Raw genomic sequence first — 26494 nt, 5'->3', positions numbered from 1 at the left:
GTATAAGGGCCATCTGTGTGTGTTTTTCTGTCTTTGAATTATCTGTTCATATCCTTTGCCCATTCTCTTACCTTTTTATCCTCAAGTTCTAGGAGCTGTTTACATATTAGCAAGATTAGCCCTTTGTGTATGATCTGAAGTGTAAATATTTCCCCCTAGGTGATGATTTGCCCCTTGATTTTGCTTATGGTGGTTTTTTTCCCCCATACCTAAGTTCAGATTCATATACATACTGTAAAAGATATGAAATAATGTGAAAACAATTGTCTGTAAGCACAGAACCCAGTCAAAAATAAACTTTACAAATGCAGATTTGCAGGAGTGAGGGAGGAACCTGGGCAGGAAAGAAGCATTGAAGTTGTTCTTTGATGCTGTTTAAACAACTGGTTTTTCAGACAAAGGCAGAGCCTCATTGGAAGGTGCTGGGACTCGAAGGAGATACGAAAACCCAAGTGGCTGCCAACCAGCTCGGGTCACAGGAAGGAGGTCAGAGCATGCCACAGTAGTATCAAGATAAGATTGGAACATGTACAGGCAGGCAAGAGAAGAGCTTACAGGTGACACCAGAGAAAACAGAAGAACTCTCTCAGTTATAGGAAGCAAAACAGGAGGTCAATAAGAATAATGTCACTCGCGGAAAGGGACAGCTGATAACAGAGGTTGTCAAAACATCCAAGACTCTCATTGATTATTTTAGCTGTCTTTTAAAGCTGTGATCAGAGATAAGCAAAGATAAGCAGTGTCCCTTTTGATGGGAGATGGGATAACATCTCTGCAGTGGGAAGATCATTACTGAAATTGAAGGCACTTTCTTCCAAAACTAGATTAATTTCCACAGTAGGGCATATTGACATACTCCATGGAAGGCAGGGGGAGTGTGTAGGAAGAAGAGGCATAGAATATTGGTGTTGGAAAGGTGTCAGCAGTCATCTAGGCTGGAGAGTGCAAATTGGTGGCCTGTGGTCAGAGTTGGCTTCCAATTTGTTTTCTTTGGCCAGTTTGGTGTTGGCCCATAAAGTGTTTTTAAATTTCTTTGAATTAGTCACCAGTATTTTTAAATCAGATGATTTCATGTAAAGATCTCCCTCTTTGCTTTTGAAATATTGGGAATCTGGCCACACAAGGCTGCACCCCTCCCATGGCCTCAGTGGCTGAGAAGCACCTTCCTTCACCCCTTTGGGACTCATGCCCTGAAGTTGTCCACAGTCACCACTCCTCTCTAGTGTGTCCCTAACAGTTTCACTTGTTGTTTTTGTTTTAGTAAAGTTAAAGGAAAGTGGATATATCTTAAGCTTGTTTTTCTCTTCAGGTGGAAATGTAATAGACCAAGAGGGTGATACATTGAAGGAAAAACAGTGGAAAGTGTACTGTGGAAGTAAAGCCTATTCGTGTTTAGTGCAGCAGACTCTGTGTGGAAAGGATTTATCTTCAGACACCTGGACCACTTTGCTTTTTTGTGTTGCCCACCTGGTCTCTGTAGGCAGTTTGCTGTGACTTGTGACCAGGATCACCTCTCTGGTCTAATAGCTCAGAGACGTGCTGACACTTGCTCTTCTAAAAAAGTATGGCAGGTTACTGCCAAACTACTGCTGTTGTTTTTTGTTTTTTTTATTGTATCTTTATTAATTTCAGAGAGCGGAAAGGAGAGGGAGAGAGATAGAAACATCAATGATGAGAGAGTCATTGATCAAGCCCACAACCCGGGCATGTGCCCTGACTGGGAATCGAACCCTGATCACCTGGATCCTAGGCTGACGCTCAACCGCTGAGCCACGCCCGGCCGGCTGTTCTTTTTGAGAGCTCATGTGAGATGGGGGAGCACTTAAAGAGTGGGAGCACAAACTTGAGGATTTTTATAAGAATTAGTAAGCAACCAAAATTTAAAAAGAAAAAAATCAAAACCATCAGTTTGTTTCCAGCCTCCTAGAAGTACACAGAGTTCAGCCTCCATAGCTCTGTGGAAAGCTGATGGAGTCAAACCAATTTACTTTCCCGCTCTGGTCAGAAGGAAGATGGCATATAAGGGGAAGCATTGAGAGAACATGTATCAATCAGAGCACAGCTTCGGGGGGTTTTCCTATGATGCTGCTTGTTGGGATTGTGGGAGACAGAGCTCAAAGGAGAGGCTTCTTACCAGTAAGGATTTGGGGCCTGGGGAGGGCATGAGGGGTTCAGGTTGACCCTGAGGTGGCTTTTGGACACTGGGAGACCTGAGAAGTGGCCCATGTCCCTTAACTCTGTGAATCCTGTTTCCTCATTCGCTTTCCTTGCTTATCTTATGAGATGGTTCTGAGGATCAAGCAAGACAGCACACGTTGAGGAATTGTGAAAGCATGGAGGGCTATGGGCTACACACGAGATTCCAGAAGGAGCTTTAGAACCATTCCCCACAGCCAGTCTGTCAGCTGGCTCTTTTGATTCCGTCACCCGCATCTCTCTGAACTTGTCTTCTTTCCACCGCTCTGCCACCGCCTAGAGCAAGGCGCCCACTGCCACCCCCTGGCTCAGAATCCTGGCAGGCGCCTTCTAACTGCTCTCCCTGCCTCTCTAACCCATTCAGCATGACAGGAGAGGGATGGTTATAAATATGTGTGTAACTAATATCCTCCAGTAGTTTTCCATTGCCTTTCAGATACTTTGCCATGGCCTGTACCTCTGCAGCCTGTCCCACCCCTGCTTTCTAGCTTCACTCCATCCTCAGTCCACCCACCCTCCCCAGCTCTCCCTCCTCCACTCCTTAGCTTCCCTGTCCCCTCCTCCCTCCATGAGGCTCTGCTTCTTGTTATTTCCCCCTCAGCCTTCACTCCATGTCAAAGCACTTAGGCTGCTGGTGTTTGTTTTAAATTGTGCTGAAATACACATTATGTAAAATTTATAGTCTTTGCCATTTTTAAGTGTCCAGTTCAGTAGTGTTAAGGACATTCATTTTGTTGGGCAAACAGTCTTGCAAAACTGTAACTGTAGCCATTAAACAGCAGTTCTCCATTCCCCTTTTCCCACCCCCTGGCAACCACCATTGTCCTTTCTGTTTCTGTGAATTTGATTACCCTAGGAACTTCATGGGATGGAATCATACAGTATTTGTCTTTCTGTGACTGGCTCATTTTATTTAGCATAGTGTCCTCTAGCCTCATCCGTGTGGTAGTATGTGACAGGATTTCCTTCCTCAGGCTGAATCATACTCTGTTATATGTGTGTACCACATTTTGTTTTTCCATTCACCTGTTTATAGACACTTGGGTGGTTTCCACCTTTGGCTATTGTGAATAGTGCTGCTATGAACATGGGTGTTCAAATATCTTTTCAAGATTCTGCTTTCAGTTCTTTTGAGTACACGCAGAAGTGGAACTGCAGGATCATATGGTGGTTCTGTTTTTAATTTTGAGGAACCACCATACTGTTTTCCACAGTGATTGCACCAGTTTATATTCCCACAAACAGTGCACAAAGATTCTAATTTATACACACCCTCATCAACACTTGTTATTTTCTATTTTTGTTTTCCCCCCCGAATTGTAGCCATTCTAACGCGTGCGAGGTGGTGCCTCACTGTGGTTGCGGCTTGCATTTCCCTAATGGTGGGGATGTTGAGCGCCTTGTCATGTACCTGTTGGCCATTGGTATGTCTTCCTTGGAGACATATCTGTTGAAGCCCATTGAATAGATCTTCTTTAATATGGTTGCTTGTGTTTGTTGTGGTAGATTTCTTTGGCCTCTGGTTTTTTAGTTTAGAGAATTTGATGTGTACTCACTAAGCTCCAAAAGGGCAGGGCCGTGCCTGCCTTGTTCGTTGCTGGCTCCTCACTGCCCAGCTTGGAGCCTTGAACATGGTTTATTGGTCGATGAGAAGTGTGCAGGTAGCTCTGGACAGCGAAGGAACTAAACAGTGTGTGAATTCATACGCCCATTCTTGTTTCAGGAAGGATTTAAGGCTGTGGCCACGTCTCTGGAACCATGGCACTTGGGGGAAGAATGGCAGGTGACCTGAATAAGCTTTAAAATGGATAATCCAGTCTTGATAGTAGTGATTTCCCTGCTTCTGGACTGTGCTTTTCTTGGTTTGGTGCAACTCCCATCTTGCCTAATGACGCTGGTCTTGATGATGAAAGTGCATGTGTTTAGTAAGTTTACAGTTTCAAAATACGCTGCTGTCTACTTAGTTTCCTTTGATCCTCTCTCCCGAAGAAGGCAGAGAAAATGTCATCCGGGCTGTACAGATGGACGAGGGCAGGGAGGGGCTGAGCCCCGCACCCATCTCTCCTCCCACCGCCAGTCTCCCCTGGTCCTCAGGGCCTGACCCCAGGCCTCGGCCCTTGGGAGGGTCAGCTGCCTAGTCTCAGCAGCTCTCCATCCCTGACTGCCCTCGCCCTCCTGCCCTCGCAGCTCCTCACCTGGGTCACCGCGACAGCTCCCTAACTGGTGCCTTGACCTCCAGGCACCATGCTGTTCACTGCTGCCAGGCTGAACTCTCCAAAGCCCACATTTCATCATTTTCCTGTTGAATTCAAATTCTTCGATGTCTCCGCCTTGCCTTCGGGATAAAGTCCACACCCTTTCACCAGGCACCCAGGCCATTCACCTACCATGAGAGCCCCCACCCCGGTTCCTGTTGCACTCCAGCCTCATTCCCTGCATCCTTTGCCGATGCCCCCTCCTCTGCCTAGGATGCCCCCCATTACCACGACCACCCCTACTTATTCCTGGGTTTCCGGTTCACCCTGGCCTCCTACCTCACCGCCTTCACCCCAGCCCTAGCCAGGTCCCCGCATGCCTTGGCTCCTGTTGCTGTGTTTACCTCCTGCTACCAAGTGCCTGAATGTAGGTAACAGAATATTTATTTGTCAGTGTCTCTGTGGATCTGAGCACTCTGGAGCCGGGGCAATGTCTTCTGTCCGTATTTCAGCAGTTAGCTCAGTGCCTCTCACAGAATAGGTCTTTGTGGAAAGGAGGAGGGAGAGGAAAAAGGGAAGTTTGTCTGATTTCAGAGTTCATGTGTTCCCCGTCCTTGCCACCCCCCCCACCCTCCACCCTGCCCACTGTCACATTCTCCCAGTGCAGGGTGGTGGAAGCCGTGGGTTGACTCTCAGTGACCCAATGGGCTCTACTTTGGGTTCTGGGCCACCCAGAAGCTCATTTACCTGCTGGTAACTATCCCGGCAGAGAGATGACTCATGTGTGTGACTCAGCGGAATGCAGCACAGCTGGAAGGGTGGCCAGTGTGTCTGCTGGCTGGAGGGGATTTAAATCTAGGCCCAAGTTCACAAACTTGCAACCCTGAGGCCTGCTAACTCAAATGTGGATGTACGTCCTCTGTCCACAGAGAAAGAGACTGGACTCCCCGAGCTTCATAAGACTTATATATCTGGGATTCTAATTGATTGCTATTAAATAATATTTTAATAAACTACCATTTATTGCATGCTTACCATGATGATAGGCACTGTGATAAGCATCTTGCCTACAAATTATCTCATTTTATTCTCATAATAGTGTAATTCTCCCAACATCGACAATAAAAATAATAGCAAATACATATATAGCAGATACTATTCTAAGAAACTTGCATTTATTAAGTCATCTCTCACAATAACCTTATGATACAGACACTGCTGTTATCCTCATTTTATAGATGAGGAAACTGAGGCACAGAAAGGCCACATATTAGAGGCGCCCAGAGTCACATAGGAAGTAAATGACAGAGCCATGATACCAACTCGGGCTTCTGAATCCACACTCTTAACCCCTGTGTTATGCCTCCTTGATGAAGTATAACTGCAGTCCTGTTTATAGAGGAGGAAACTGCGGCTCAGAGAGGTTGGTCACTTCTCCATAGTCACACAGCCAGGGAGTGATCAAGATTGGCTGTCTCCAACCCCTGGCTTGTGACCACTGCACTTTCCTGCCTAGACTCAGGAAATGGAGCCATCACAAATTGGGATGTGCTTGGTTCCCCTTAGCCTTCCCCATTGGCACTTTTCAAGGGTCAAGTCCAGAGGTAGGATTCTAGGGCAGAAACTCTTTCTTCTAAGTCTGGGGTTTACATTACAGCAAAAGGAGAGCATCAGTGGCACATTTTCCCTCAGCTCTCCTTTCAGTTTTGGGTCCCAGAGAAACTTCCTCAGCCCAGGGATGCTGACGTGGCTCTTTTTGCCTCCTCAGACAGTGAGACCGTGCACTACCACTACGGGCCGAAGGACCTGGTCACAATCTTGTTCTACATCTTCATCACCATCATCTTGCATGCTGTGGTTCAGGAGTACATTTTAGACGTAAGTGATGCATCTAGATTCCAAGACCAGAAACTGGGGCATTGCCTGGGTCACAGGAGCTCACGTTGGAGGAGCTCTGAACCTTTTCACTCCTAATTTTCGTGCCTGGGTTGGTCCTATTGACTGGACGTCTCTCCCACACTTTGGTCCCTGTCCCTCTCACAGGCTTCTTCAGCCAGCACAGGAGACAGCAGTATTTATTACATGGGAGAGTGCTGCCTAAAATCGGACAGGACAGCGTCCGAATGGTCTGTCATACGTAGTTTAGTTGGTAGTGTTTTCTTTACAGCTAGGCTGAGGACACTAATCTTGCTGCTTTCTCTAAATGTTTGCTTTACACTAAGCACTATATGCACACAGTAGGCTTACACTGAATAACTTGGATTGTGGCTGCCTTCAAACTTCAGCCTGCCTGTTACCAGTACACTCGTGTATTAATATGTGGGATTCTCTTTATTCTTTAGAAAATCAGCAAACGGCTTCATCTCTCCAAGGTCAAACACAGCAAGTTCAATGAATCTGGACAGCTGGTTGTCTTTCATCTCAGCTCAGTGATATGGTGCTTCTACGTGGCGGTGACGGTGAGTGGTCCTTGTGGCTCTTCTTGGATCGCTGATAGATCACTGCGAAGGGTGCAGCGGGGAAGGAAAGGAGTGAGGCGCTGTATGGAAACTTTGGGCCATTTTTTAGAACTGGAGCTATTTTTATATCCTCACGGTCTTGTGAGAGAGGGGCCAAATGTCATAAATGCCATTTTACAGCTGGAGAAAGTCATCTTGTCCAAAAATAAACACTTTTGTAGTTATTATGTGAGGTTACAACGATGGTACTGTATATCTGGGTAGCACTGTATCATTTTGCAGGACCCTCCAGCAAACACTATTCTGTGAGACAAGTTCATGTTCATTCGGGCATCAGTGTTAAGGATGCAGAAAGCCAAGCTCAGGTTCTGCCGTGTGCCCATGGCCACGTGCTTTCTCCGTAGCCAGACTGCGGCCTGGACTTGGGTCTGGTTCCAAGTCAAGTGTGCTTTCTGTTTTACCGCATCTGCCTCCTGCAGGCAAGGCCAGCATCCCGCTGTCCGCACATCAAATCCTGTGAGGGTCAACGCCATTCCCACAAATGCCTGGTGGACCAGACAAGTTATCTGTCTCCCCATTGTACACAGTAGGGCTCTTATTTCAGGCACCCTTTGATACAGAGGAATTCCTTCCAGCAAAGGAATGTGGACAGTCCTCTGGGGTTCACTGTAACGAGACCCGGCCTGTCCTGCTAGGAAGTGTTTAATTAGAATCCCTCCCACACCACTTCCCAGCCTGGAGCACCACCTGTCTGCAACCTGGTCTCCTTCTCAGGAGCTGGAATTGTCCTGAGAAATCCAGGCCTGGGGTTGGAAAACTCAGCAGCCCCTTGTCCTTTTAGAAATTTCCCTCGCTGCTTCCTCCTTTCCCTTCTTCCCACAGTGACAGTGATAAGCATTCACATCCTGAGGAGCTCTGTGCCTCCAGAGATGGACGTTCAATTCATCTTCTCAAAGAAGTCAACATGCTTTTTCGTACATTGCTTTTATTTCCAGTATCATTTTTATAATCCCAGAACAGTTCTCCTGAACAGAGCACTGGGAATTTTCAATGAGGGACCTAAGACTTCTGTCCTCCCAAGCATGGCTGTCGTGTCACTCCGTCCCAGGGGTGGACTTACAGGCAGCTGTGTGCGCAGCGCCCCCAGCTGTTGTGCACACGTCCTGGCCTCAGGAAGTCTAGGTACTTCTGATCGCATACCTCTCCCCAGCTCTTGGTGTGTGGCTCGCATTTGCCTCTGGAGACCCTGAGCTGCTTGGAGGCAGAACAGCTTGGGGACCACATTTCACTAGTCTTTCAGCAGCAGCATTGCCTCATCTCCGAGTGAATCATTCTTACCCTTTCTGCCTCCCCCTAGGCTCCACGCAGCTGTGACACATTCAGACCAGATTGGAGGCCGGTGGCCAAGTGACTTAACACCCTTTCAGGGTGTGAAATGCTCAACTGCTCTCTCTCTGCTTCTTTCAGCTTCAAGGGCTTGAAAATGATGATACTAATTAGTCTGAGAGAATGTAGCACTTTTGAGGGGGAAAGCTCATAACAGGCTTTTATCATGGTGACAGCGGGCTCCCCACTCAACATCTTGGACAGGAAATGGTGGGGGGACACACAGACCCTGGAGTGCTCCAGTCATTCCACCTCCTGACGCCGTGTAGCTCCTGGCCCCACCTACGCCATCTTTCTCACAGGATGTTTCTGTGTGGAATGAGACTGGCTAAAGAAGAAGGGAGAACAGTTTTGTAAAAGGAGTGAAAACAGCAGTTTTATTAAAAAATCACATTTTTATAAATGTGTTAGGATGCACATTTTTCTTGGTCCTATTTCTTTGACCCTCCACAGTCAGTTCATCAGCAGGTCCTGCCGACCCCACTCCCACAACACACTGAGGTTCTGTCGGCTGCTTTCCACCTGCACCGCCACCCTCAGTCCAGTGCTCTCTCCAGGGGGACTGCCCCCAGGGCACGTTTGGCCACTTGCTACTGGCATCTCATGGATGGAGGCCAGGGATGCTGCTGAATATCCTGCAGGGCACACGACAGTCCCCACAACAAAGACTTACCGATCCCAGATGCCATTAGTGCCAGGGTTGGGGAACTCCAACCTGTAGTTCAAGCCACCATTTCTTCCTTCTAGAAGGAGGCTGTTTCTGCTCCTGTACTCTCCCACCCTAGTCTCTTTCTGCTCAGCCAGACAGATCTTTTCAGAACATAAATCAGATCATGCATTTTTCTGCTTAAAAGTCCCGTCCCACTTACAGTGAAATCCCAACTGCTGTGCTCTGGGCCTTGCCCGCCTCCTCTCACTGGCCCCAGCCCCACTGTTCTTCCCTGTGCCCCTCCAACTCACCTGCCTCCTGGGCTTTGCTCAGTGGTTCTTCTGGTCAGATCCTCCATCCCCCTGCCTTCCCATGCGGGCTCCGTTTTGCTACCAAGGCCCTACCTACTGGCGCCTCCTCAGAGACCCCATCTAAGGGTCTGTGTTTTCTGCACTGTGCCCATCGCCGTGGTGCTTTTCTTGTTCGCATCAGGATTCTCTGCTGCCTGTCTCTGCCCAGCTCTTGAGTTGCTCGGTGAATATTGGTTTTGAGGGTGAATGAACTACAAGTGTATCTTCTTGCTCCAGCCTTCAACAGTTTTTAAAGTACTGGATTGTTTTTATAAACATCGTAGATGATCACTTTTTAAAAAGTAAGCAATAAATGAAAGTTGAAAAGTGGAAGCAAAAATTTACCCCAGATCCCTCCCTCCAGAAATAACCAGTTTGTTTGGTGTTTGAGTCAGACGTTTCTCTGCAGTTACACAGAGAGTGATGGGAGTGCGGCTGGACCAACCAACAGTGTTATAAGAATGTCACCCTCCTACTTTAATTTACCTTTGAACTGCTCTTCATTGGTCAGAACAAAACACACACACACAGACACACACACTGTACTGAGGAAAGCAGGGTGGGTGGGCATCTGTTCTCCCTGCCTGAGCCTTGGGATGTCTCACTTCGTATTTTAAACTCAAGTCCAGAGCTCGGTGCGAACCTAGTAGAGGGAACACCTGTAATGCTGGGGCTTGACTCAGGGCTGATTTCTGCTGATGGACTGTTCGCTCAGAGTAACGCCTTAGTGCGTGGTTGGTTCTGAGGACAAATGTTACAAGGTATGTCTGAGTCTAGGGAGCAACTGGCTGTTATGACGGGATCGCGCCGTGTCTGTGGATCTTCTTGTTTATACACCAGAAATGAAGGCTGCAGGGGAAGGGGAGAGATTGCTCTAGCTTGCTCAGGCCTCACTTAGCTCTTAGGTCGATTTGTAGAACCAGAAGAGGAAAAAGGATTTCAGAAGCTCCCCAGACTCTCTGCTGGTGCCTGTTGGTGGGTGGGGCTCAGGGTGGGTTACAGGTGCTCCCTCTGCCACACTTGGCCCCCTGAGCGCAGTGCTTGGATGCCTGAGCCCTGAGGGTGCCCCAGCCCTGGCCGCCCTCAGGCAGTTGCCTGGCCTGGAAAAGGCTGTTCTCGAGGCAGTGAGTCATTTGTCCTCTGGCTCCTCCTGCTCCCTCCCCCAACCCCTCCTGTACATTCCCCAAGGACTGGACATTCACAAGCAGGCAGCATTTTTCTTTGCTTGTTGGCCTCACAGTGCTGACCTCCTTGTCTCCTAAGCAAAGGGGCCAAGCTGAGGAGGGTTCCTGTCTAAAATCGCAAGATCAGCTGTCAGCTGGGCTTTAACTTCTCTCAGTGCTGCCTCTCTTGGCCAGTCTCTTTTGGGGCAGAAATTCCTCTCCTACCTCAGTCCCAGAAGTACCATTTCCCCCCTTAAATACATCTCAGTCCCAGAAGTACCATTTCCCCCCTTAAATACATGGCTGCTCCCTCTAGGAACGTTGTCACCTCTGATTTCCACGGGATCAGGTAAAGAGAGTGAGTCCGACGTTCTGGGGAAGGCGACTGTGTCGGTGTAGGAAGGCGTTTGTACCACCCCCAGATTCCCAGAACCTTCATTCTACAGGCATGTCCTGAATGCCACATGGCAGGCACAGTACTAGAGACTGTCACACAAACAAGCTGTCACATTTATTTCTAACAATAACTCTGGGAGGGTAAGGATTTCTATTCTCATTTTATAGATGAGGCAGCTAAAACTTAGGCACTGACCTGCTTGGAGGATGGATGCAGCTAGTGAGAGCCAGGCCAGCCTTCAGGGCAGGTTTCTGACCCCCGCAGAGCTCTGCTTACTCTGTCACAGCAAAGACCCCAGCCATGTGCCTGCCAAGTCCCCCACGGAGAGGCCCTTCATTTCACGTTTCCTGTTCCTTCCTCTCTCTGGCAGCTGGGGGTTAGCTGCGTTCCTGGCCCCTGACCCCTGACCCCTGACCCCTGGGCCTGCCCAGGGCCCCAGCAGGTCTTACCTTCACATCTCTGAATGCCGTCTCTTCTCACTGCTACAGGAAGGATATTTAACCAACCCAAGAAGCCTCTGGGAAGACTATCCACATGTGTACCTCCCGTGAGTATTCTCATGATCTGGTCTCCAGGGAAGAGCCAGCTGGTTCTCTGGCTTCTTCCACCCAGAATGTGTCCAGAACAGCACGGAGCCAGCTGGCGTGAAGACCCGTCATACCCCGAGCCTGTTAGGGCACAGCCTGGTGGAAGGCAGACTGTCTGGGTGCGTCTTCCTCCCAGTCTGCTGGACTGGAGACTCCCACAATGAAGTGTTGTCTGCACCGGTCCCTGTCACAGGGGAGTGTCTCAGCTCCGCTGCTGGACAGAACACCATAGGCTGGGGGGCAGGGGGTGGGTATGAACCACAGAAACGTACTTCTCACAGTTCTGGAGGCTAGAAATCCAAGATCAAGGTGCCTGCAGTTCCAGTGCCTGCTGAGGGCCCACTTGGTGTCATAGACGGCATTTCTCTCCCTGGGGCCCACAAGGCAGAGTGGAGAGGGAGCTCTCTCGGGCCTGTTTTAGGACATTAATCCCACTTATAAGGGCTCTGCCCCCATGACCAAGTCGTTTTCTAAAGGCGCTGCCTTCTGATACCATCACACTGGGGAAGAATTTTGAAGGGACATGGACATTCCATCTATAGCAGGTTCCTAAACCACGTGAGGCACAGAAGCAGAGCATCTCCATCAGGTTCTCTGGCTTTGACCTTGGTGACCGGTCACACAACACATCTTCCCCCTGACTGTCGGTGGCTGGTGCCTGTCAGAAGCGGCATCCATTCCTCTCCTGCTCTGACGAGGCACTAGGAGGGCAACAGCTGGGCCACTGTCCCTCGGAGGCCACTCACTTTCCCTAAGACCCTGTAGAATAACGACAGAGACTTAAGCTGAGTCACATCCTTCCTTTGCTACTTAGGTGCTTTCATTTCTTAAGTATGTTCCAACCACCCTCTTCCCCACTGACAGTTCTCTGGAGTCGGCTCCCCCCATCCTCCCTCTTCTGGGCTGCAGACCCTCCTCTTCTCTCTTTTCATCACTTTCGTTTTTGCATTTTTTTTACCCTCACCCAAGGATATGTTTTATTGATTTTAGAGAGAGAGGAAGGGACAGGCAGAGAGAGAAACATCGATGTGAGAGAGAAACATCCATCGGTTGCTTCCCATACGTACCCCAGCCGAGAATTGAACCCACAACCTTTTGGTGTAAAGGACAATGCTCCAACTAACTGAGCCACCTGGCCAGGGCTCATTTTCGTTTCTTTCTGTGGACTTCTGTGTCCCTCTGAGTGGTCTAGCCTGGGGTCACAGGGCTGGCTGACCTCCCTCCCTCGCTTTCTCTGGGACCAGCTCCTCACATAGTCCTGGCCTTGCCCTTCCTTTCTCTGCATGACAGGCACCATAGGGACATTTTCCTCCATCCCTCCCATGTGACTCGCTCCCTTGTCTCCAGCTTCCAGGTGAAGTTTTTCTACCTGTGCCAGCTGGCCTACTGGCTGCACGCACTTCCTGAGCTATACTTCCAGAAGGTACGGAAGGTGAGTCCTCACTTCCCCCTCTTGCAGCCATGCTTCTTCCCTCCCCACTGCTGTTCCCAGCTGTCCCCTGTTCCTTCCTCTAGAAGCCCAAAGTAGTAATGGGGGTGTTGGCAGGTTGAGTAAAATGCTGAGCCAGCACCTGTCGAAGTCCCCAGGAAGACCCCTTCAAGAAGCCACCAGCATCAGTCTCGTGCCTGCCTCCCATGCTTGACATGTGTGGCTCTGTGGGAAATCTGTCATCTTCTGGATGGCAGGTGGAGAGGTTTATGCCTTTCCCACAGACTTTAAAAAAAATAATAAAAATGGCTTCCCTCTGAATCTGAATCATTTCCAGAAGCTCCGTTCCCCAGTCCCTGTCCCTTTCTCAGCCCAACCCCACCCTCTGACTGTGGACCTGAAGCTGCTGCCTGGCCCTCAGAGTGGGCAGCTGCCTGGTGCACGGGCCCCCGCCTGACCTGGAACCGTCTGTTAAGGCAGCCCAGCCCTGCGGCCCTGGGGCGGTGGCCTGGCCCACCCTCGCCCCTCCATACTTCCCGTTCCTGCACCTGCAGCTGGGGGCCAGCACACTCACTGTGGCCTCTCGTTTGCAGGAGGAAATTCCCCGCCAGCTGCAGTACATCTGCCTGTACCTGGTCCACATAGCTGGAGCGTACCTCCTCAAGTGAGTGAGGCCCGGGCTGCCACATCCCCCTGCCCTCTCGTGTTCGAGCATCCCCACACATTCATTCAGTTAGCAGGCATTTATTAGATGCCTCCTGTGTGCCCAGCACCGGGCTAAGGAAATACAAAGATAGATGATAGGAGGTTCCTTTGTCTTCAGTGGAGCATCCTCAGCGTATTAGGGGAGCCAGTTAAACACAGTAGGAGGATGGTTCAGTGCCACGCACTGTACTGTGATGTGTCATCTGCCAGGGAAATTCAGAACCCAACCCAAGACAGCCAGGGAGGGCTTCCCAGGGATGTTGGCACTTGATCTGTGGCTCTGCAGGTGGGAGGCGGCCTGAGGCTGGGCTCCTGCCTTGCACATCCACTGGCAGAAGCTGCCAGAACTCCCTTTCCTTCAATTTGTCACGAAATGTAGAGTGGCCGCTGCTGGTTGTGCAGAAGCCGAGAGAGTTGCTGCAGTGTTTGGCCTGGAGTGTCCCTCATGAAAAGATTCGGATTGATGGACAGGATATGTCATTGCTAATTTGGTTTTTTCTTGAGCATTGTCATGCAGGCCAGGAGAGCATCCTGGTCTTCCCTAGGCCGGCATTTTGAGCACTTGTGATGTGTAACTTTCTGCTAAGTGACCTGAGCTCCTGGGGCCTGTCATCTCCAGGGTCCTCACAACACATCCTGTGAGAATGATGGACTTGGGACAGTCAGAGGAAGGCAGCTCTCAGTCTGTTCTCCTGCCTCGGGGGCCTTGGACAGGGAGGATTCCTGGATGGGACTTGAGGAGCAAAGGCTGTTGGTGGGGCTGGCTCCACTCTTGTGTTGGATGCTCATGTGTCACATGTAGAATGGGTCTGAGGAAGCCAGTCTGTGCCGTCCTCCACCAGTGTGTGATGACGTGGTGAGAAGGGCCAGGCAGGAACACAGAGGACAGCTTCCTGCTGCTGTTGGGTCCCTTCCTCCTCCCAAAAATGTGAGATGCTCCAGGATCCATTTTTCTCTACATCTGACGTGTCCCAGGGAAGGACAAGGACAGGTGTCTGACGCTGTTTGCACCGAATCCTGCGAACGCTTGTTTTGGAATGATAAGTGGTCTGAGAGGGCAGGGAACAGCCGAGCCTCCAGATCACACCTCCCCGTTCCCGGGGAGGCGCACGGCGGGTCAAGGTGCAGCTGCCTCTCCCTGCTCATTAGGGACCGTGAGCCCCTTTCCCTCTGACCTTGTTCTAGGTTTCCAAAGTGAGTGCGGGGAAAGGTGTGCCCTTGGCTGCAGGGTTCCCAAGGAAGACAGACCTTTGAGATGTCTGATGGTGTGGGCTGTGGTTTTGGTAAAGAGCTTGGCTTTTGCAGGCCTTCGCTCACTCAACACAGACCTGAGCCCTCCCATGGGCCAGGGCCTGCCTCAGGAGCTGAGTTCCATCTGGGTGAATGCAGACAGGCCCTGCTCCCCTGGGGTATCTGTTTTAGCAGGAGGCAGACCATAAACAAGGAAATAAGTCAGTAGGGTTTCCCATGGTGTTGAGGTGGAGAAAATAACGCAGGGCAATGTAACAGCGCCGTGTACTCTTGGCACCTCGGGTGTGGTGAGGGGGAGCCGCTCTGAGGAGGTGGCTCAGGTTGAGGCATGAATGACAAGAGCCAGGCACATGGAGATATGGGGGGAGAGCTGCACAGGTGGAGGGAACAGCAGGCACACAGCCCTGAGGTGGGAGGGAGCATAAAGCCCAGTGTGACGAGTACAGAAAGTTATGTTGGACTTTCTAGGCCGTGTGAAGACATTGGCGAGTTCTCAGGTCCTTTTCTTGACCATCCTCAGGGTCTGGTGACTTACTTTGCACTTCTTTGGTCTCATTGTATGGAATCAGCTGGACCCTTATTTATGACCACCCATGAGAGGGCTCCCACATTATATCATGACTTCCTGCATGTTCAGTGGGATCTGTGATTTCACTTTGCATTTGAACGGCAGCTGCCTGACTGCAGCAAATGGCCTAAGAAAGAAGCAACATCATGCCTGGAATCAAGCAGAGCGGGTATCTGAGTGGTGCTGTTTTCTAAGAGTTCCGTTCACTAGCATAGATTTTTGCATTAGGTTGATGTACCTGTTACCCAGATAATGAAGAATTAGCGGGAATCCCTGATTCTCCACGCAAAGCTCAGCATCTTGTTCTGCGCACCTTTTATGTGCTTAGTCCCTGGACAGATGATAAAGGCAAGGTGACAAGCACTGTGCAGAGCCTCAGCCAGGTCACTGTGGGAGCGAGTAGGGCGTCTGACCCAGACAGGACAGGCAGAAGGCCAGGGGGCTCAGTATTAGGAAAAATTAGTGAGGGTGACAGCAGGACTGAACCCTGGGGGATGAGGCAGGGCTAGCCCGGGAAGGTGGAGTAGAGAGCGCAGCCGGGGGCGTTGGGCCCCTCGCCCCTGCTCTCCATGGGTCTCGGGGGGACTGTGAGGCTCGTCTCTCCTCCGCAGCCTGAGCCGCCTGGGCCTGATCTTGCTGCTGCTGCAGTACTCCACCGAGTTCCTCTTCCACATGGCCCGGCTCTTCTACTTTGCTGACGAGAACAATGAGAAGCTGTAAGTGGCGAGGCTGGGAGACCGGCCTGCTCAGAGGTGCAGCGGGCAGGGGAGGGTCCTGCCCTGGGTGTCAGCTGCCCCCTTAGCTGCAGGCAGCACCCCCAAGGTTCTTTATTTTCCTGGAACATCTTATGCTAGACATCTCATCCCTCAGCCACCCTTGTACCTTCTTCCCACATGAGGTCACTTCTGAAGAAGTGGGTGAAGGTTCCTCAGGGGCCCTAAAGGCTGCTGTCCTTTCGCCTCTGTGCGCAGGTTTAACGCCTGGGCTGTTGTGTTTGGCGTCACCCGCCTCTTCATCCTCACTCTTGCCGTGCTGGCCATCGGCTTTGGACTTGCCCGCATAGAAAACCAAGCTTTTGACCCCGAGAAAGGAAACTTCAACACCTTGCTTTGCAGGTGAGTTGGGCAGAAGCGCAATACGGTAAATCAGGGCTCCCCGAGAGCTGCCAGGGATGTGCTGAACTTGAGACGGCTTCTGCAGGTCAGGAGGCAGCAGGCCCGAGTCTCCTATGTGTTGATATTTATGGAGATCTCTGGACATTAAGCCTGAGGGGAGAAGAGATACCAGCCTTCCCTTTCCATCAAAACCATCCTTCCTGGCAGTGGCCCAAAAAGACTAGTCAGGGCCTCAGTCCCCATGGGAATCCCCCCACCGTCATGGTGCTACGTAGGTTCCTCACCCAGCCCCTCGGTGATCATTATAGCTACTCTTGGGCTCCTAACAGCTGTGTTCTCAGCAGACTGGCCAGTGGCCTCCTGTGGCAGCAGGGAGGCCGCTGTGTTTCCGTGAGACCCTTTGGCCTGGGAGGATGTGTGCTTGGCCAGGGCTGCACAGTGTTTAGGTGCCATGCTAAATGAGAAGCCACTGTAGAGCTACTGCTGCTGTATCATCATCATTTGAATTCTCCCAGTTTATATGGAGCTGACATGAGCTATGCTCTGTGCTATGTGTACAGAAGAGATAGGCCATGGGCCCCAGCTGGGCACGGGGACAGCGGACTATACTATATTGCCTCCTTTCCTATTTCCCTCGCTCTGTCCATCCATCACCACCCTGAAACCCGCTGGAGCAGAGACGAGTCTTGTGTTCTCCCTTGTGGTGGTGGGGTGGGGATATGCCGGGGTGAGGATGATGGGCCATGAAGTCAGCAGGGTTCCTGATCTCAGAAATCCCCTGCCCTGGGGCTGTGGCCTGAGCCCCCCTGAGCTCCCACTCTGCTTGTCCGCAGGCTCTGCGTGCTGCTGCTGGTGTGTGCTGCCCAGGCCTGGCTCATGTGGCGCTTCATCCACTCCCAGCTGCGGCACTGGCGGGAATACTGGAACGAGCAGAGCGCCAAGCGGAGAGCCCCAGCTGCCCCCAGACTACCAGCCAGGCTCCTCAAGAGGGAATCCGGTACGTGCCAGGGCCTTGGGCAGGCGGGGCCGAGTCTGTCTGGGGTGGGTGGGAAGGAGCCAGGGCGGGATCCTTGGGCTCTACCCAGACCAGTCCTGTGGCCCTCCGTCTGGACTCCTTCCCTGGGCCTGGGGCTCCTTGGCTCCTGCTGTGGCCTGACTGGCACGTGGCTGGGTGTGGGCCAAGGACAAACTGTGGGCAGGGCTGGCCCTGACTAGGCGGAGCCCTCTGGCAGTGGTGGGGCAGGACCGTAGCTGGGTGGGGAACTCTGGCAGGAAGCGTGTCCTCAGGGTGGCTTCTGGGTGCCAGCCAAGTTCTGCGCCTGTTCTCTGGGCGGCATAGCTCTGTCCTCACCTGCCCTCTGCTCTGACCATGGCCCACCCCTGCCTCCCAGGCTGCTGGCTCCTCTTCTGTCTTCAGGAGTGATACAAGATGACCCAGTATAAGGTGGGCGCAGGGGAGGGACACCCACTTCTCCTTGGGCCCTGCCACACTTCAGTACCCACCTGCCCCTCTGGACCCGGGGCGCTACCAGCCCTGCACTTTCTGTCCAGCCTGGAGGCCTGTCTGCACCAGGATGTTTTCTGACTCACCTGCCCTTCTCCAGGTGTGGCCTGCTTGGCATTGCTCCTGTGTTAGAGCAGACACGTGCATGGCTGGGCGTGCTGAGGAGCCAGGCCTGGCTGGGTGGATGGGGTGTGGGGCAGCAGCCAGATGTGCCTCTTTGACTTGGAGCCAGCACATAGACATGTTTTTGACAATAAAACGACTTTTTCTTCTGCCCTAATTTTTCTGCCAGAGGAGTGTCAGGCATCTGAGTAAGGCCTTTTCCCTACAGCCTCTCCACCTCCTCCCCTCAGTCCTCAGCTTCCCGGGAGTTGTTGCTGACATGGGCAGCTGCCCTGCAGGGCCCTGAAGGAAACTGAGGACACTGGCAGCGGCTGAGTGATCGCAGGAGGGATCTGGCCTAGCCTCAGGCTGGGCAGTGGGCTCTCCTGGTCCTGGGTTTCTGTGTGTCATACCAGCCCCTCCCATAAAGAATAGTCAGAGACCAACCACTTCAAATGGAGCCACTGGTAGTAAGATTCTGGGGAGAGCAGGAGCCCCCAGGGCAGTCTCCCGGGTCCCCTTGACTCACCTTGTGGGCAGTGGCCAGGCCAGGCTGCCTGGGCCCACCCTCCTCTCTCATTCCAGCCCAGCAGAAACACCATGTCTGTCTGTCTCCCTTTACTTCCTAGGTTACCACGAAAATGGAGTAGTGAAAGCAGAAAATGGAACCTCCCCACGGACTAAGAAACTCAAGTCTCCTTAAGGCCAAAGTGCTGAGAACAGGAATCCTCTTTGAGGGCCAGGAGGGCAGCGGGAGCCCAGCTCTCCGTCACTGCCTCCCCTTCCTGCTCCTGACGCTCCAGCTCAAACAGCAGGAACCTGTCTTTAAACAGGGCTGTTTCTTTCTTTCTTTCTTCTTGGCTTTTTCTCTTTCTTCCATAAACCATCCTCAATAAAACCAAAAATCTTCCTCTCCTCTCCCTCAGCCACTGCTGGCCTCAGCTCTGTGCTGGTGTTCATGGTTACCTTTCTGCTGGCCTCTTCTGTCTCGTCCTTCATGGCTGCTGCTTTCTTTTTCCTTCTTTTACTGCATTGTGCAATTTTTCTGTGTCTTGATTTTTACCATAAAGAGGGAGCTAAGACTGCAGTCCTGGCCATCCAACCCCAGCATCGGTCCTGGGACCTGTTAAAGTCTAGAAGCCTCAAGCAAGGAGCCTCTGCCCCAGGGCCAGCAGCAGGCCCCCGGTGGTCCCCGTGTGGTCGGGCAGGAAGACGAGAGACCAGCCCCTCAGATCATAGTCTCCTAGGTGCTGATTGACTGACAGGTGTGTGACTCCAATTCTGTGTGCCACCTCGAGGCCCCGCAGAGCCATTGCTCCTTGTAAATGCTGAGGGGTTTGGCTTCGGGACCTGACAACTTGGTCTAGAGGATGGCATGAACTGGGTCCCATGACTTGAGACAGCCTGCCAGTGGTGGGTCCTGCGTTGGAATCCAGGCTGCCTCGCTCTGCTGGGTAAGTGCCCGATGCAGGACGAGCTTTCCCACTAGAGCGGGAGTAATGTGCTGAGCAGTGGCTCTTCCCGAGAGTCGGAGTCAACCCCCTTTCTTCAGCAGCCCCGGCTGCACCTTTCTCAACCGTTCACCAGCACTCAGAACCAAACCTGCCAGTCGTGGAGACCATCTGGGCCTGTGCTGGTCTAAACCCCAGACCCAGGAGCTCTGACTTCATCTCTCTACCTGCAGGGACACCGTGCCCCGCTGGCCTTAGGCCCCCGGGAGGGTCGCCTGTGCCATTCTCCCCCTGCCTCTTGTTGAGTATTCTTTGGAATTGTCATTGTCATCTGCTGATGTTTGTTGAGCACACCTGTAGCGCTTTAGATGGTATGAACTGGGACAGCTGCTTAGGTGAGCAGCACAGCTGTGCCGAGTTTTCTACCCTGTCCCTCACATAGTCTGGCCCCTCCTCCCTCCCCAAGGCAAGGCCTCCGTGTGCTGATGGGCCCTGTGAGGACCTCCACAGAGGGTGGGGCTTTCAGAGGTCCTGTTTAAGAACTGAACTCTGCCACAGTGCTGGGGGCAGTTCTTGGTGGGTGCAGGAATGTCAGTGTCATTTCATGAGCTGGTCCTCTTTCTGACATCACGCTAGAAGCCAAACCTTAGATTATGATCCAAAAGGGGGAGATGGGTCTTTTCATCGAGGCCATACCCCTTCTCTATGTCACTTGTATCAGAGATGGATTTTCATTTCCCAGTGACGGGGATTTGTTTCCTGACACCATTGCAGACCCTCATCTCTGTCAGCAAAAGGTGGCTGAAAGGAGGACCTGCCTTTGGCTTCCGGTTACTCTTAGGAAGTGGGACAGTGTTTTTGAAAGAAGGCATCTCTCCCATCCTTCTCTTAAGCCTCTGGGCTGCAAAGCAGAACCATGGTGAACGGGTGGCCTGGTGGCTGCTGATGGTGGGGCCATTCAGCCAGTAGCCTCCTCCATCCGCCCCAGCAGCCCAGGCACCATCTGGCTGTCTCCCGGCTGCCTGGGCAGTGTGTTCCTGCTCCCTGCAGAGGTAGTGTCCCCAGGTGAGCCCCATTAAACTGCAGCCCTGCCTTCAGCAAATGCACGTGTGCTGCGGGCTGGGGAGGTGCTGAGAGCAGCTCAGGTCCTGCCCTGCAGCAGCTTCCCTCCTGTGCAGAGGTAGTCTAGGTTGTCCGGTTCCCCGAGTCCCCTGCAGGCTCCACGCTGTGTACAATGTAGTGTGCCTTGGAGTTGGGGCCACCACCCCAGTGGCCAGGCAGCTGCGACTCCACAGGGATTGTCCAGTAATGTAAGTAAGATTATTTTCACTGCTCTAAAGACCCGAGACGCGAGGAAGGCTAGCATCTCAGCAGCTGGGCTTGGGAATGATCTGAAGGGAGGGGGTAAGAGGGTCGTCGTGGGGTGCCTGGCACATTTCTTTCAGAGCAGAGCCAAGTCTTTGGCAGGTTGGCTCAAACCTTGTTGCCAGGGGCTGAAATAACTCAATCCCACCTCACCCTGTGAGCTCATTGGGCTGGCTCGTCCTGATTTGGCCCCTTTGGCCTCTTCCATCTTAAACACTCCTGTTCCCAGCACGCATGCCATCTGTGGAGACCCCGTCAGACACCTCCAAGCTGGGGAGGCCACCAGAGCAGGAGAGCGCAGGCTCATCTACCTCAGCCGCCGCTGCCCCTCCTTGGAAGCTCAGTGATGGGAAAGATATTTTTACCACCCAGGCTCTGGGAGCTGCACTAATAATAAGTTGCATGTGTCCCTTCTGAAGGCAGTGGACATTCTAGGGGAAGGGGAGCAGGCCTAGCCAGGAGAGCTGCTTCTCCCATTCTAGTCAGTGCTAACCCTGAGTGTGTCTGGGCTACCGGAGCGGTGATGTTGCCAAGAGAACCTTTTCTGTTTGAGGGCAGAACTTAACATTTCAGAAACCAAAACAGTCATCTGTGCTCCGGCCTCTGCAGATGCTTCCCTTACTGCAGCCCCTGGGACCCTGGACGCCCCCAAGCCCGGGCTGCTGTTCCAGGGCTGTGTGCTGCTGGGTCTTCTAGGGGGACCTTCTTCCTCGGTTCCCTTTGACCTTTAAGTGGAGAGTAAGAGGTAGGGGCAGAGAGCATCCCCTCCTGAGATGCCTTTAGAATTCGCTGTGTCTTGCCGACCATGTCAAGCTCCAGCTGGGAGCTTAGTTTGGATCTTTCATAGGCCTCAGCCTGCTGGGTGGAGTTCCCAGGCCTGGGTGAGAGAGGGCAGGGAGGCCAGGACGTGACTCCTTGCCTGAGGGCCTCGGAGACCCATGTGAACGGAGGTCCACTCCTGGTCTTCACAGGCCTCTGCTCTTTCCTGAAGAGGGTGTTGAGAGTCGGATCGCTGAGTGGTCTTGATGCCCTCCCCCACGCTGCCTTCCTGGCTCACAGCCTGTCAGGAGGGACTTGGGCACAACTGCGGAATTGGGTCATTGTCATCACTGACTCAAAACCTAAATAGACTCCCTCTCCGCCCCTGGTTGGCCCAGTGAGGAAGCCTTTACCAACCTCACTCTGCCCCATTTCTGTGGGAATTTTCATCCACCCAGAAGGCTGAAGGCCCACTGCTGCTCAGCTGCCTCGTGTCGCCCACGCCCCACTTGGCGTTTTTATGGCGGTCTCAGAAGCGGGGCCTTGTGGCCCCATGCAGCCCCGTGCTCGGCGGCCTGTGAGTTTTGTCCCGAGCAGATAAGAAGTGCCTTACTTGCCGTGTGCTCGCCGGCCTCCGCTGTGCTGTATAACCAGCCCCCAGCAGCCGGGCTCTAGGGCTGTTGCATGTGCAGCCATGGACACTGGGCCCCGGTTCAGTCACTCATAAAAGGGACACAGATGGTGACAGTTTTGCCTCATTTGCCTCCCCCTCCCCCACTTCTCTGCCATTGTGTTAGGGCCTGTCGTGTGTCCTGTTTCGTCTCTGGTTTCTCCCTGGAGTCAGTTTTCGGGCCTGCCTGGGTGGCTGCAGAGCCAGGGGAGGCCCACTCATGCACCTGTGCCTCACACCTGCTAAGGGAAGCCCAGAGGGCCGGGGGCACTACGCCCGTTTGTGCCTCCAGCGCTGACACGGTGAGCCCTGCTCTTCCAGCCCCACCCCCCCAGTTATAAAGAAAGGGACCCTTGCTACAACCTCTTGTGATCTATTTTGCTTCCGGTTGAACCCAAAGTTTCTATGACAAAGGTGTTTACTTTGCAGTCACTAGTGTTAACTCACAGATCCCATTGGACAGGGGGTCCAGGTCGGCTGTTGCAGAACTTCTTTGGGCTCCTAATTCAGTGTTACCTTGTGTTAGCAGCACCCCCCCCCCCCCCCCCCGCCTGCCTTTCCCTTGCTCTTCCGGGTTGTGCAATAACCCTCCCAGCCAGTGGTCGGTCCGCAGGCCTTGCTGTCCCTTACAACGCCCGGCGATTGGGAAGGGAAGGGACCCACGGGAGGGGCAGTCATCCCCTACAGAAGAAATGTTAGCCACTTTCCCTTCATTGCTGTTGTTCTCGTGATCCTGGGTGGGTTTCTGTGGCACTCTAGTAGAACATTGGAGTGTCCATATAATTTTTTAATCTGTTGAAAAGGAAAGAAAACTATCCTTATGAAGGGGCATTAATAAGTCAGTGCCTGGGAATAAGACCTGTGTGACACCCGCGGTATCACCATCACTCAGCCTAGTTTCTTGTTTGCTGGAGTGTTCTGGGTCTCAGCCACGTGTGAACAGCCCTGTTCACCTGGTAGGCTCGGCCTGTGCGTGTAAGTACCACCGCTTACTTGGGTTTGATTCCAGTGTTTATGGATGAGACTAAACCTCATTTTTCATTTCCTCTTGTTTAATAAACATCTGAAGGATAAGCTGCGGCTGCTGGTGCCCTGAGCAACTCATAATGCAAATGTGGACAAAAGTGTCTTTTTGTTTTTCTACTTTAGCCTGTTCATGTTGTGGACCAAATTTCAGCAAGGAACTCAAGGAGAATTTGTGCCTGCCGTATTTATGCTCATGTAAAAGGTTCTGGGGTTTTTTTTTGGGGGGGGGGGGGGGGTGCTTTTTACTTCCAGTGAACTTTTTTCAAAATCCTTTTTCCACTGTTTCTGTCTGGTTTGAAAACAAATTACAGTTTTGTATGGATTTTTTAAATGTACATTTTAAAACAGATGATCAGCAAATATTTTTGAAATAACTGAATAAAAGGCATAGAATTACCAGTCTGACTGTTTCTGGTATAGTTCCCTGGATGCTTACCTGTTCTTTTAGTTGAGAAAAATGAGTGTAAGTTTTAGTCTAATTTCTAGTAAGTTTCACTCTATGTCATTTCTTGTATATCTTTTGATATATATTTTTCAGTTGCGCTCACATGAATTAGGGAATTGAAATTAAGGATGGAGAGAGTTATATTGAATACTAGGTAATAAATAGCATCATTTTTATTTGAGTCTATGGCAGTAAGTGTAAAAGTGGAAAGGAGTGTTCTCGACCTGGGGTTTGTGGGTAGGAAGCTCCACAGGGTAGTACACCCTGCTTGATGTCTATTGTGTAATGGAGTCATTTGGCTGGGAGAAGATGGGATTAAGTAAAAGCCACCAAATATTCGTGTCCAAGTATTAGTGACCATGTTGGGCAGTGAGGATTGCTGGTGTCAAGTTAGATGGCCTGCTGTCTGCAGCTGTCCACTGTGTTTTCCAGAACTACCTTTAGAGAGAGCTCAGGAGTGTAGTTACAGGTGGCTGTTAGCCAAGGACATCCATGGGGTATGAGGATTAGACAGGAAAACTTTACCTGGGGCACTGGAAGTGGTACTGGTGGAGAGGGCAGGCTTTGACGCAGACTCAGGTTGCAGCCCTGCTCTGCCACGAGAGCGGGTGACCTGGAGCAGGTAACCTTTCTGAGCCCACTTGCTCACCTGTGCTCTATAGTTTTGGGGGTTGTTTGGTTGGCTTGCTTGTTTTTGCAGGGAGTAGTAGTGGTAAGATTTAGGGACAGTGAAAGTTCATGGTACAAACAAATTTTTAATGAACATACACTCATGTGCCAGCAGGATATTCAGGAGTCACTCACCCAAGAGACCCTTGATTCTCAAAATGTTTCGAAACGTCTTCTCTACCTGTTGGCCCCAAATTCCCTTAAAGCCTGTAGATGAGTTTGATGTACTCATCTACATCCTAATTAAATGGTAGTTTCAAGGCCCCCTGGTGGTATAGACAGAGTACAGCTTAGGGCCTGAGCAGTGGTAACTTGAAGCCAACATTCATACAAAGGCAGATTTACCAGCCCTAACTCTCTAAGCCACCTTAAACCACCTTACACACGTCCTTCAGTAGATCCCATAGCCTCATGTACCAGTACCACTGTGCTTCTGCTGCAAACGCTAATAGGGATGCTAATTCTGTCTGTCTCAACTCCCTGGGGGCCCAATCAAAGGATGGTCATTTCTTCCTATAATATAGCTTGCTGCAGGCTAACGCTCAGCTCTCTTCCATCGCCTGAGCAGGACTCCAGGGGCATGCCAGGTGTGACTGCAGATAAGGTAGCATAAATGACACCTAACAGCTGCACCGCCATTCAGGGTCTGGCCGTGGCTCCCACACCTGGATGCTGGGCATGAACTAGCAGCGGTGAGCAGTGCGTGTGGACACCACAGGACTGACCTGTGGGCGCTGGTCTTCTGTGAAGCAGCCCTTATCCCTGGCGTGGTGCTGGCAGATCTCAACGTCTCTGTCTTGGGTAAACATGGGAGGCGAGGTGTAGACAGCAGGCATGGGTGGGAGTGGTGCCAACCTTATTGAGACACTTCTCTAACAGTGGGGCTGACGTTTTAATCCCGGTCCTCATTACAGTGGAAAAGATACAGGCGAATAGAAGGGAAAAGATGTCAGAACTGAGGTTAGAAGGGCTATGAGCGCTTGGATCACAAAGGGTAGGTAACAGGTTTAAATGAGATTTTTTTCCCTAATGTCTCCATCTTGGTTAAGGACAAAAATGGCACATATCTCGTATACTAGAGATTGGGCTCCACGAGGATGTGCCGAAAAGGGGTGCACAGCGCCTACGGACTTCCCTCCTCTGCGGGGAAGGCTGGAGGAGCCAGGGAGAGCCTGGGTTTCCGGAAAGGCGTCAGTGCTGCAGGCCCGCAGGCCAAGTGCGGTGGCGCTTTCACAGGCTCGGGTCAGGGCTTAACGTGAGCCCCCGCAGTGTGAAGAGCACGACTTGGGGTGCGTGATCCCCACCTAAAGTAAGTCTCAAGGAAAGGGACCAGCTGAGCTGCCTCCCTAAACAGCCCAGAGAGCGACCGGGATGGGAGTGCTGGGCAAGAGCAGACACCCTGGCCCTGGCCGGTGTGGCTCAGTGGTTAGAGCATCGGCCTGAGGACTGAAGGGTCCCAGGTTTGATTCCCGGACAAGGGCGAGCACCTCGGCTGCCGGCTCGATCCCCGGCACCAGTCAGGGCATGTGTGGGAGGCAACCAATCGATGTGACTCTCACGTCAGTGTTTCTCTCTCCCTTCTGCTCTCTCTGAAAAGCAATGGAAAAAATATCCTCAGGTGAGGATTAAAAATTAAAAAAAAGAGTGGATGCCCTGAGGGTAAGTGAGCCTGAAGGGGGCCCCTCGGAGAGGCCTGAGGGATGCGGAACCTGGAGGGGGTACGTTAGGGCTGGGCAGTCAGCTGGAGCCCGCGTCGGCACCCGAGAATGGGGCACTGGGGGGGTCCCCTGTGGGAAAGCGTCCTAAGAACTCCCAGTAGAGGTGCTCTGGGAGAGAAAGCCAGCTTTAGGGCGCTGACCCAGCTTATGACTTCGCCAGCCACAGTAACACTTTGCCTTTTTCCTCTGGTGTCTATGCCCTACCTTTCCAGACACTGGAAAGGCCAGAAATAGCAATATGGCTGAATAGGGGCTAAAGGAACAGAAACCAGAAGGAGGAAGAAACCCACTACACCAGCCCTGACACCCCCTCGCCTTGCCCCCCCCCCCAACCA

At 51.9% G+C, this 26494-nt stretch overlaps 1 protein-coding gene across 1 annotated transcript in view; it reads left to right on the top strand.

Moving 5' to 3' along the window:
* The window catches only part of TRAM2 (translocation associated membrane protein 2), a 69332-nt gene extending 50348 nt beyond the window's left edge, over positions 1-18984 (top strand). The window contains exons 3-11 of the mRNA XM_081140854.1: positions 6160-6269; positions 6734-6850; positions 11284-11342; positions 12730-12814; positions 13405-13475; positions 15947-16051; positions 16307-16450; positions 17284-17447; positions 18686-18984. Of these exons, the coding sequence (XP_080996980.1) occupies positions 6160-6269; positions 6734-6850; positions 11284-11342; positions 12730-12814; positions 13405-13475; positions 15947-16051; positions 16307-16450; positions 17284-17447; positions 18686-18759 (929 nt within the window). The 3' untranslated portion in view covers positions 18760-18984. The remainder of the gene's footprint in view (positions 1-6159; positions 6270-6733; positions 6851-11283; positions 11343-12729; positions 12815-13404; positions 13476-15946; positions 16052-16306; positions 16451-17283; positions 17448-18685) is intronic.
* Positions 18985-26494: the final 7510 nt, after the last annotated feature.

The sequence above is a fragment of the Miniopterus schreibersii genome, assembly GCF_964146895.1.
Source record: "Miniopterus schreibersii genome assembly, chromosome: 6".
Lineage (NCBI taxonomy): Eukaryota > Metazoa > Chordata > Mammalia > Chiroptera > Miniopteridae > Miniopterus > Miniopterus schreibersii.
The sequence above is the reverse complement of the archived record's forward strand: the minus strand, read 5'-3'. Positions and strand labels throughout refer to the sequence as shown.